Here is a 12,558-nt window from a genome sequence, read left to right as displayed (position 1 = left end):
ATTAGGGGGTTGCTAAGACGATTTTTCGATTGATTCAGTGATTTGTTTGCGAAATATTAAACTTTAAAGTGCAAATTTTCATGAAAATCGAGCGTCCCCCCCTCTAAAATCTAAACCGGTGGGTGGAAACATTTGAAAAAATTCAGGATGGTAGTAAGTATATCAAACTTTCAAGGAAAGCTATATAGGCTAAGTTTTCTTCAGAATTATTAGTAGTTTAAGAGTAAATAGCAGGTGGTATAAAATATACCTAAACTTGGAAGATTCCGTCCGTATAAAATACGAAATCCTTAGAAAAATATTACTTAATTTTTTCGTAATGGCTACGGAACCCTATTTCGAGCGTGTCCGACACGCTCTTGGCCGGTTTTTAACTCTAGTAGGATTCATAGGATTTCACACAAACACGCGGCATTACGAGTATATTTGATTGTGTATACGTTGTGCTCTTAACGGTGGATTTCAGTAGGTAGATTCTACTTGGGATCAGACACATGAACGTGTTTGATCTGTAGTCACTTGATGTGTGAATATAGAATGGAGTTATACTTGTACCGACGGGTAAGAGGAATCGGGTAATCTTTAAGGAGAGGGTACTTTTACAATTTACGGGGAATAAGTTTTTATTTTTTTATTTTTTTTTATTCGACTGGATGACAAACGAGCAAGTGGGTCTCCTGATGGTAGGAGATTACCACCGCCCATAGACACCTGCAACACCAGGGTGATTGCAGATGCGTTGCCAACCTAGAGGCCTAAGATGGGATACCTCAAGTGCCAGTAATTTCACCGGCTGTCTTACTCTCCACGCTGAAACACAACAGTGCAAGCACTGCTGCTTCACGGCAGGATTAGCGAGCAAGATGGTGGTAGCAATCCGGGCGGACCTTGCACAAGGTCCTACCACCTGCTAAAAATTCTGTTAAAAATTTAATTTTGAATACAACCTTTTTTTGCTGCCTATAGTTGCATTGACATTTAACTTACATTATGTATACTAATTTGATATCAATCTGACAACTGGAAGTGGGATTAAGTAATTTGCAAGATTTGACCCAAAATAAGTTTTTGGCAAAAAAATCTTTTTTAATACAAGCTTTTTTTGCTGACTGTACTTTTTGTCGACTTTACTTGCATTGTCACTCAAACTGCATTTCTATATGAAATTTCAAGTCGACGCCATTAATCGAAAGAGTCCGGCCTACCAGGATGTCACTACAAGATATTGTATTGTCACGCTATTTACATAAGTACTTATGCTAAATTTCATGTCGATCCGACTACTGGAAGTAGGTCGAATTTAAGTTCAAGTTTTACTTGCAAGATTTGACTGCAGACAGACAGACACAACGGGACAGGTGAAACTAAATAAAAGCTTGTAAAAATTTTAACGAAAAATGGAACCGACTTCAAAACCCTTGAAAATAATTTTCTACTAGTTTGAAGTCGGTGCCTCAGCACGAGCCAGCAGGAGTGGAACTATAGTCGTCTACCTCGCCTACATACTATATATTGGGCTTCAATCACTCCTGCTGGCTCGTGCTGAGGCACCGACTTCAAACAAGTAGAAAATTATTTTTAAGGTTTTTGAAGTCGGGTCCATTTTTTTTTTAATTTTCATACTTTTTAGTGATTGTAGCCAAAGTGCATCTGAAAACGATTCCATTAAGCTCAAACACAGCATAGTTATATCAGTTATATCATCATCATCACAGCTTAGTTAAGTATATTATAACAGAGTACCGGTACCTACGGTCTTCTTTATTAGGGTCCAGTTCACCAAATGATACTTTCTGAATGTAATACTTGACTTGATGTTAAAAATGCCAAAATCACTATAGATGTGCTTTAAAAATTCGAGGGTTGCCCTCGATTTCTCTGAGATCCCATTATCAGATCCTGACTTGGTTTCAATGGCACCATGTAACATGGCAAACCTCCGCGGTGCGCAACTGGCCGCTTACAGAAGAACAAAATTTTAAATTCTAAATTATTGATACTCTTTTGTTTTTTCCCCGTCATTGGCTCTACTATTTGGCAAGGCGTAAGCCGAAATTTGATTTCTTTGATAGAAATAAAATAATAATTTTACTCGGTGAATAGCTAAATATCTCACTGATCTAATTGTGAAATAAGGGCTGCCTCTAACGCAGGTATTGTGAATATTATTTTTAACATTTTGTTTCTTTTATATTTTGTAAAACCTAATCCAAGTCTCGTTAGCTTTTTTTCTCTGGCCCGACACTAAAACGAGACTTGGATGGGTGCTGCAAGCAAGCAGTAAAGCAGGGTGTTTTATTCCAGCCCTTCCTTTTTCCTGCTGATCTACTTACATCTCCACCTCCCTCCGCTCCGCTGCCTCGGAGCAGATCGCCGGCGCGACTGGACGCCCCGAGGCTACCTTAACACTCTGCCCTGTTTCCCTACCAGTCCTACAAGTCTCAGGCCAGTGTTTTTTTAAATTTATTTACAAGAGCAGTGCTGACTGAAATAATTGTATATATTTTTCTTTTGTATTATATTTTATTTTGTAACCACACGCCTTTTCATTTCTCCGACTGGCTAGCCGGTTACAACCACCTCGGAAGTATGTCCTTTAGAGCTAAAAAAGAATTTTGAAATTCGGTCCACAACTGGCGGAGTTGCGGAGTTGCGTAACAAACATACAAAAAAACATACACTGGAATTGAGAACCTCCTCCTTTTTACTCGACTACGGCAAAGCCAAAGGAAGAGTAATGATTTTAGCAGTCTATTTTGAAGTCGGTTAAAAAATTGCAAAAACATAGCAACTACCAAAAACAGGGCAAGTTGCTGCTCGAATCAAATTTGCTTCATATGCTCAAAAATGAATCTATTTCCATGATTCGACTTTGCATTACTTACAATTTTACTTGATTCTCCGTGCAAACAAATCCAAAACAAACCACCACCAACAGTACCACACAAGCGGTACTGTTGGTGGTGGTTTGTTTTGGATTTAGCGGTTAAATAGATTGCCTCTATGTATTTAAGAAAAACGGTATTCTCGAATTTTAGTATCATTGATGGATTAAGAGACCTACATATACAAAGATTATAATAGGTCGTGATAGCGTAGTGGTTAGACCTATGGCCTCTCAGGCAGAGGTGGGTTTGAGCCAGGGCTCCTCTGAGCTTTTCGGAATTCATGTGTCAAATTACATTTGCAATTTACATAAAACATTGTAAGGAAACCTGCACACATCTGCAAAGAAATCGTGTGGGAACTACGATCCAAACCTTTTATTCTGAGAAGCCTGTACCTTGCCGTGGGACGTATACCTCGAAAGCGATGATACAGAGTAGAAAGTTATTACAACGTTATTCATAAAAAGTTAGAGCCTCCTTGAAGGCTCCTTGAAGGCCCGATGCTAAAAACATGATTCATAACCGTCTGTTAGCGCTAATCAGTCGATCAAGGCTCTGTTAAGGTTAGAGCACAATCATTCAGCTTATCTTTCGTTTTAAATCAAGTTTTGCGGCGCCCTAAAGATAACGATGCTCTTGAGTCCTTTTGTGTAAGTAACGGGAGCACTTACACTAAATTTAATTTGGGCATTGGTTGGTGCCTATTTTTACGAGTACTTTGTTGCAACATTTTTCGTTTTTTTTTCATATTTGTTAGCTATTCCTCATTACTTGCAGGTAAACTATCCACTCGGTAGGTACACCATGAACATGGCCCCACGTTGAAATAGAGCAGAAACGTGAATATAAAGCCTATTTAACAGAAAGTTAAATTTGACATATCGCTATGTACAATAATCTACCGAGAAAAGTAAAACCCTAACGTAGTCAAATCACAACCACATTAACTTAAAATCATTAGTTTTTTCATGCTTGAAAAGCCTATTTAAGCTGTCTTGTCGGACATGCCGTTTTAAAATAAAAGCACGCTGGATAATTCAATTTGATTAAATTTAATTATTGATCTCATATAAACTCACCTATATGAGCGAGCTCGTAAGGGTTCATTGTAAGTTTTGAATGGACCACTAAAAACAGGACACAAAAGCAAATTCTCAACCTTATAGTATTATTCCAGTTTATTATGATTTAAAACTGATGGGCTCCTTCAACAAGTACCTATTCACACATAAATAATTAATTCTTTAAATCTTAATTTAATTTAATTAAATATTTTTTTTAATCTATATTTACTACGACCGGTATCGGTTTTTATCGAACATTGTTTGACTCAAGACTCCCTTGTGATTAATTACGTGGGTGTAATGACGGCACGTAAAACCTAAAGAATCGATATAACCTATGCACCAACTTAACACAGTAAAAATACCTAATATCAAAGAATACAGTAATAAACTCTACATTAGTATTTTTGTATTTATTTATGAACTCGACTGTACAGTGATCACATCATCATGTAACTATCAACGCCCCCTGTCGAAGAATTGCTGAAACAGTAGAAGAGCAAACGCTTCGAAGATCTTCATGAAAGCAGATTAAAGCGACACCTACAAATTTCCTACCTCGGTTAGTGAAGCAAGCTAAAGGAAATGACGCTTTTCCTGTAGAGGGCGCTAGTTTCTGGAAATTCTACTGAATGAACAAATACCAATAGATGTAGGTGAAGCTATGTATAGAGTGGAAAGTAATAATGCTACTTGGTAGTACGGATAGTACGTGTACGGAAGCGTCCCGTGGTCTTATTTTAGTTTTGTTTGTGGGTGCGGTTTTTCCACAGACTATTGCTGTTGTAAGAGATTATCGTAACAAAGAGTCAATTTTTAATCCGAGCGAATCGTAATCATTTTGGCTATCATATTTACTTACATTCGTTCACTAGAAGTGAGTGAAACTAAAAGTTGCAAGATTTGACCTTAACAGTTTCATCATCATCATCATCATCAGCATGTAGCAGTCCACTGCTAGACATAGGCCTCCCCCAAAGTGCTCCATTGCGCCCTGTCCTCCGCTAGACGCATCCACCTTCTACCAGCAGTCTTTCGCAAATTCATCACTCCACCTGGCCGGAGGGTGCCCTACACTATGTTTACCAAGACGCGATCTCCACTCAAGAACTCGTTTACTTCAGCGGTTGTCGGTTCTTCGACAGATATGACCAGCCTACTGCCACTTCAACTTGCTAATTCTCTGAGCTATGTCAATGACCTTAGTTCTGTGTCGGATAAAGGTTTAGAAAAAACTTAATCAGAATCTGATAATAACTTTATTAGAAAAATGAGAAAACCTGTCGGGGGACATTGTAGAAGAAAGATTTTAATGAAACTTATCTTAGAACCACCTCGATTTAAATAGCTTTTGATTAGAAAAACTTCATCAATATCGGTCTATACGTTTGAGAGCTACGATGTCACAGAGATACAGACAGACATTTGCGTCAATTTTACACTGGTTTTTTGCGTCAGGGGTAAAAAATAAAAATGGCACGTAACACGTGGCACTTACAACACTAAATTACGATCTTATTACAAATCCTGCCTGCCCAGTGAGCAATGCATCGTGCATGGCATATGTAGGTCATGAGCCGGGTACGTAAAGTCCCAAAAGCGCCAAAAGCTGCAGGGCTACTACGAAACTCGAAACTCGAAGTTCGTATCGTACCGTCCCTCTAGCTTTTGTATTAAGTAGTATAAGTGTCAGAGGGACCGCACTACACGAACTTCGAGTTTCTAGTTTCGTAGTAGCCCTGCTGCATTTGTTGAATCTGCAAATGCGCAGTATAATATGGTCGCGACTGATGCGCTGCATGCTCTGATGAATCGCTTCGTCCGTTTGCCACAAATTGTTTGCGTCAATGGTAAAAACACACATGATGGATTTTAGTAAACTGGTGAAAGAAAGTGGTTAAAGCGTGAAGAGGGATATATTTAGTTTAGGTAACTTCGATTAATGGTTATCCTAAAACTATAGAACTAACGGACATATCAAAATAACTCATTTATTTCTACAATAAGCTTATTTCATTAGCATCAAATACTTATTTAGCCACCCAAGGTTATTTTTAACCCCGACGCAAAAAGCGGGTCTTATAAGTTTGACCGCTATGTGTGTCTGTGTATCTGTGTGTCTGTGGCACCGTAGCTCTCAAACGGTGGACCGATTTGAATGCGGTTTTTTTTATTGGAAAGCAGGTTTTCTAGCGATGGTTCTTAGACATGTTTTATCAAAATCGGTTCAGCCATTTTCGAGATATTGACTCTTTACTAAATTTCAAATCACTCCGACCACGAGAAGTGGACGAAAGTCTGCTTGTAAAATTAGTTTCGTACTAATATATGAGCCATACATAGGTATATTAATATACTTCTCAACTCTGTCATTCTACTTTTCGTTGACCAGTCATTTTTGTAATGTGCTCTTCAAATTTTTTTTTTTACAAAAACGGTAAAGTGCTCGGTTTTATCATAAAACATTTTAATAAGCACATAATTAAGCTTACATTTAAAGTTATCACTACGTGTAAAAAGTAATCATTATTATCTATAAAGTAGGTTACGCAGTGGACATGTATGTCCCCGCCATTTGTATGGAAATTGGTGTAATTTCCGCTGAGATACCGCCTTATATTTCACAAAATATTAATGGATAATACATAATTTAATATTTAAAAGTAGAATGGCCCTAGATAATTAGTTCATTTCACTTCAAGGTAGAAAGTTTAATTGAAAATACAGTACCTATATACTGCAAGGCGGCGCGGGCGCTACGGCCGATGCTCCGGTGCTACGAAACGCGGCGTAGCAGTTTCGTAGCAGGCAACGATTTAAATAGTTAGGAAAAATGAAGGTTTTTAATATGCGCAATCCGAAGAGTGAGAGAAGCACGAATCAGTTGTATATCTGCAGATACAACGCTTCGCAACACGGTATTTGACAACTCCTGAATTTGCCATGTCTTAAATCCTACTAATATTATAAATGTGAAAGTTTGTGAGTGAGTGAGTTTGTGAGTGAGTATGTTTGTTACTCCTTCACGCTGAAACGGCTGGACAGATTTGGATGAAATTTGGCTTAAAGTTAGTTTATAATCTGGATTAAAACATAAAATACTTTTTGTCCCGATATTCCCACGGGATAGGGATAAAATCTCTAAACAACAACCGTTGGGCTTAGAGTCATGAAATTTGGTATATAGGTATAGTTGGACGTTTGGAATAACACATAGGCTACTTTTTATCCTGATGTTCCCACGGGATAGGGATAAAATCTCGAACTTATTACCGCAGGGCTTAGAATTATGAAATTTTGTATGTAAATAGCTGGACATCTGGAATAAAACATAGCCTACTTTTTATTCCGAATTCCCACGGGATAGGGATAAAATCTCGAAACGAAAACCGCTGGGCTTAGAGTCATGAAATTTGACCATGATTTCTTTTAATGTAACGTCAATGAAAACAACGATTTAATTTTCGGGAATCCCACGGGAAATTAAACTATCCCGGATTTTCAATTCAGCTGCTGGACCTAATGATTTAGGTACGTGTGCGAAGCCGCGTTTTAACACTAGTATTAATATGAAAATATACGAGTAGGTATACAGACAGTGTTTAGCGAAGAGAAAACTTAAATCGGTTTAAAATTGGATTATGTATAGTGATTTTTTGAAAATATACCTGTCTCTTTCTCAAACGATTTTTTCTATGTAGCAAGCATGGCGCTACTTGCGTGTGACGTCACACGCAAGTTTGTCTTTCTCTGTCTAACCTTGAATTTCAAACCTTTATAACTTTGTTATTTGTAAAGGTAAAAATTGTTTATCTATTCGATAACAGGCATTGTGAAATTTGAATTTATAAAAAATATAAAAAATAGTCAAATACCGTATTTGTATAGACATTTGGGATGCATGTCAATTAAAAACAACCCGGTGAAAATCAAGTTGATACGCGTTACGCCACTAGGCTACTACGTATTGTAGAGTTAATTTACATTCATTTTCTCTAGATAAGAATACAAATATTTTTTTAATAAAATTCTGGTAAAAATAAATGACATCAAATAAAACTAAAAAAAGCATTGAAGATTCATCTGTTGTTCGGATGTTGTCTGTGTGGGGTCGCGGCGGCCCTGCACCGGGGCGGGGGCGGGCGGACGGCGGCACCACGCGACCATTTCGCAGAGCCAGGCGGGTGGGCTGCACGTCTCGGCCCCGTACTGCTCCGCCCGCGCCTCCCCTTTTCCTTATACTATAACCTCGTTTGCCTAAGTGACGTAAAGCTTCATACGTAGTGGAGCTGTGCATACCGCGCGAGGACCTGCGAGCCCGTGCCTTCCGCTGCAGTCAGTGTCGGAACATAAAAGATAACCTTGCTCGCTGCATTCATTATTCAGTGGCTGCGCTAAGCTATAGCCAGGATGGCGCCCTTTACAGGTATGATTCTTAAATATACTGCCATTTCAGTGTGGTCCTTCGTATGTAAAAAAACCTCGATTCGAACTGGTGTCTAATGACTTCACTCCGTAATATATGTATGTAGTATAACATATGTGTCGGTTCACATTGTTTCACAGTATTTTTTATACTTATAAGTTATGAGTATAACCTTCTAACAAGTGAAGCGTGCTGCTTAATTTTTTAAAATATATTTATGGCCTGATCCAAAAGCACCCCCGTTACTTATGTCTACAAAATGTTTCTTTACATTTACCGCAGTTGCCTAACGGCTTGCGTGACTTGTTACTTTCACAACGGACAATGAGATCTAAATGGTACTAAGAAAATGAAAAATGGTTTAGATTTATGTTTGGAAAATTAACTGCATTGTGGATAGATCATTAATAACGTTTATCTGTGCGAGTAATTGAAGCCGGGCACAACCAGTAGTTTTTTCAGTTGATATAGAGTAAGTCGCATTTGGTCGAATGTAGGAATATCCGTAATGGGATCGCAAAACAAGCTATCGAGCAGTGTCGGTAGTGCGGAAAGGGTCACCGGGTGCTCGTAAGCGCTATTTACGGTGCGAACGGTTCATTTGCCGTCGGTCACTTTATTGCTAACATGAACTTTACTTAATTCCTGCCTAAATATCAGGGCCATACAAAACGCACAGGGTAAATACAATGATAACAAATTACACTTATATTGCAAAAAAACTGCTAAAAGATAAATTAAATCAATTAAATGGTGTAAAGTGTTAGAGACTTTACTGTCTAAACTGTCTTGACGAACCAAAACCCGAAAATCTTGTCGTAATGTTCACGAAAGGTCAGTAAAGGGCGTTAGAACTGTTGTAAGCGATATAAAACATTTCATAAAATACTTCTTCAAACTCAAGACAAAAAGGTTATAAAAATAATCAAGCCATTAAAATTAAACGTAAAGCTAGAGAAGTGACTTTAAGGGTCATTCGAATTTAAAATAAACGTTGTAAAATGCTTGGGTAAATTACATTAATCTAGGAGAAAGATCACCCACCTTATATAAATAATTATTACAAACATTAACTCTAGACGGAGCTAGATTGCCCCATTATTAATCTGCCTACACACAAAGGCAAGCAAATGAACTGTTATCGAAATCAACATGCACACCACTAGAGCTATAGTGGCTGTTGTTAAAACTGTTAGGGATATTATAATATAAAAGAACACTCAGAAACTTTATTCACCATTAATTTTAATTGTTAGAGATACAGAAAACTTTGGTTTGAGGTCGGTTTTATGTGTCTGAGGCTGGGTTGGTAAGATATCCAAAATATAATATTTAAATAGTCATGTAATTGTAGAATCTAACCTGTCTCTCCGTTTTCGGTGTCATAAAGATAAAACTTTATCATTAGAATTAGATTGGGTAAGCTCTCATTGGGGCAAAATGCGGCTGTCCAAGCAAGGCTAGAATCACTCACCCCCTAGTGGGTTGTCTTAGTAGGCAACTGATTATTCACTCTGGAAGGCCACTCGTAGCATGAATCAGCCGCAAAAAGCTAAACCAACCTTAAAAAACAGAGAGGGAACATGGTGCCCAACTGATGAAAGCCAATCTGTTTGCTGAACATCTATCACAAGTCTTTGTACCTAATGATAGACATCCCAATATTGATGACCAAGACATAGACCTGGTAATGAATCAAGACTTCCAATTAGAACTCCCCATAAAACACATTGCTCCTTCAGAAGTTATCAAGGAAATCATTAAACTTAATAACAAGAAAGCACCTGGATTTGACCTAATAACTAAAGAGGTACTTCGAGAATTGCCAAGAAAAGCAGTAATATTCAATGCATCATTATTTAATGGGATACTAAGAACAAAGCACTACCCACAACTCTGGAAAGTGTCTCAAATAGTTATGGATCACAAGGAGGGCAAACCATCATCTGATGTCACCTCTTATAGACCTATTAGTCTGCTTCCAGTAGTATCAAAACTCTTTGAGAAACTTTTACTTCAGAGAATGCTCCCAATACTTACTGAGAAATCCAATACCTGATCATCAGTTTGGATTTCGAACAGAACATGGTACAATCGAGCAAGTCCACCGAGTGTACGAAAGTGTCAGAAAATTGTTAGAAGATAAAGAGTACTGCTGTTCTGCATTTCGTGACATCAAACAAGCTTTTGATAAGGTGTGGCCTTTTATACAAAATTAAGCTATGACTTCCTCACACATTGTTTGAGCTTCTGAAATTATATGTGTCCAATAGAATATTCCAAGTATAAGAAGGACATATTACATCCAAGTTCTACGACATCTTGGCGGGCGTACCACAGGGATCCGTGCTCGGGCCCATACTGTACACATTTTTTACAGCGAACCTGCCAGCGAGGCCAGGAATCACCATAGTGACGTATGCAGACGATACAGCAGTTCTAGCAAGTCACAATAACCCGTATACAGCCTCTAAAAAGCAGCCTCTAACGTTCTGACGCTCGCATTCGCAATAAAATTACAGAGTTATTGTATGGGAAATCTGTAATTTGATTACAATCGCGAGCATCAGAAACGTTAGGCAATACGGCCTCAGATCAAATTAACGCTTATATTCTATGCAAATCCTCTAACAGGTTATGCTTAAGTATATAATAAACATTCACATATACGTACTATTTTAAATTATTACTGGGAGTCCGTATTAGATAGTCTTCGGGTCATTAAGGTCAACTAAATGGACGCATACGGCGAGACTTTAAGGGTTTATATTTCTAATGAACGGAGTGGAACCTTCATTATCAATTTAGCTATGATTTCTTTGGTAACTGTATGGAATATCAACATGATATTAGTAGCATAAAGGTTCCACCCTGGTACCTACGTGATTCGGTTTTCTCGACTGTACCACGCTGTGGAAAATATTTGTAATGCGTTCTACCTCGAGAGTCTATTTTACATTACAAATACACGTATAATGTTATCTACCTGGTTCTCCGACCTTAGTATGTATAGGTACTTATGTTAACTTTATAACGCAAAAAATACAACATAAACAAAACAATTCCGGTCGTCCATTCCAACAAAATCGTCTAAATAATACCAGGTGTGGCCTGTTATACGAGCAAAAAATTAAAACATAGATCGTCCTCGTCAAACTCAACAACATTACTTCAGCGACTTTTAAAAATAATGGAGTCTTTGGATTTTCCTTTTTTCATACAAATTAAATACTGCTATCAATGTACGCCATCCTAGAACACAACTGACGTCGCCTGTCACGCTACAAACATCAAGCATTTCGCTTTATATTGCTTCTTCGAATAACCTCAAAGTGTAATAAAAATTAAAAAACTAATTATTTTTAAGTCGCTGAACTAATGTTGTTCAGTTTGAGAAGTATGATCTATGATTTAATTATTTGCTCATAATTCAGGCCACACCCGGTATACGAGTGCTAAAAATCTCGGAGTGTTTGTATTATATTAATAGCCGTTACATAATTAAAATTTACATCGCTGGCTTTTACCGAATGCAGTCTGTCCGTGGCTGTGAGGGTGATCCATCATTTTGGGCCGTGCGAAGGCGGCGGTCACGCACTCCGACACCCGCCACGTCCTTTCTGGAAAATTATAAGACATTGTGCATAGCACTGTTATATTACAAGAGCTTCTGGCACAGACGTTTACCATAAAGTCTGTACACGTCACGGAATTAATCCTACGCTTATTTCTGACAAGATAATGTTTTTCAAACATTACGTACATTAAAAAAACATATATATCAAGCGAAAAGCGTTCTTAGATTCTGTTTATATTATAATTTGAAAACCTATAGGATGGGTTACTGGCGCTGAGCAATTTCATATCTCAATTTGCAATTGTTACCTAGGTATTTAGTTTATTGCTTTGTATACATTGCTTAAATCAATGTTAGAAAGCCTAAAGTGGTACGTCAAATATCAATAGCCAAACGAAAAAAATATTTACGAAAAACCAATTTATCTTTAAGGACTTTCGGTTGAGAAAAAGCAAATGGCAGCAAGAAACCTTAATAAATTACCAATCCCTGTAACTCTTTCACTTCGATAGTGATTTTATCTGGCTCGTGAAAAATTAAAGTGGAGGGTGAGTGCTCCGGAGGACGATCGCACGGACCACTAAATGTGTTTGTTCTTTCACG

General features: G+C 37.8%; 1 protein-coding gene across 4 annotated transcripts in view; it reads left to right on the top strand.

Moving 5' to 3' along the window:
- Schip1 (Schwannomin interacting protein 1) overlaps window positions 1-12,558 on the top strand; it is a 61,338-nt gene that overhangs the window by 19,523 nt on the left and 29,257 nt on the right. For 3 of the 4 annotated variants that reach the window (XM_074085817.1, XM_074085816.1, XM_074085813.1), the window contains exon 1: window positions 8,137-8,378. The exons of the other annotated variant lie outside the window; for it this stretch is intronic. In XM_074085817.1, the coding sequence (XP_073941918.1) occupies window positions 8,363-8,378 (16 nt within the window). In that variant the 5' untranslated portion in view covers window positions 8,137-8,362. Of the gene's footprint in view, window positions 1-8,136; window positions 8,379-12,558 lie in introns of those variants that run through there. 4 annotated transcript variants of the gene reach the window in all.

Source organism: Choristoneura fumiferana, chromosome 3 (genome assembly GCF_025370935.1).
Source record: "Choristoneura fumiferana chromosome 3, NRCan_CFum_1, whole genome shotgun sequence".
In the NCBI taxonomy this organism is placed as follows: Eukaryota; Metazoa; Arthropoda; class Insecta; order Lepidoptera; family Tortricidae; genus Choristoneura; species Choristoneura fumiferana.
Note: the sequence above shows the minus strand (reverse complement) of the source record. Positions and strands in the feature narration are given on the sequence as shown.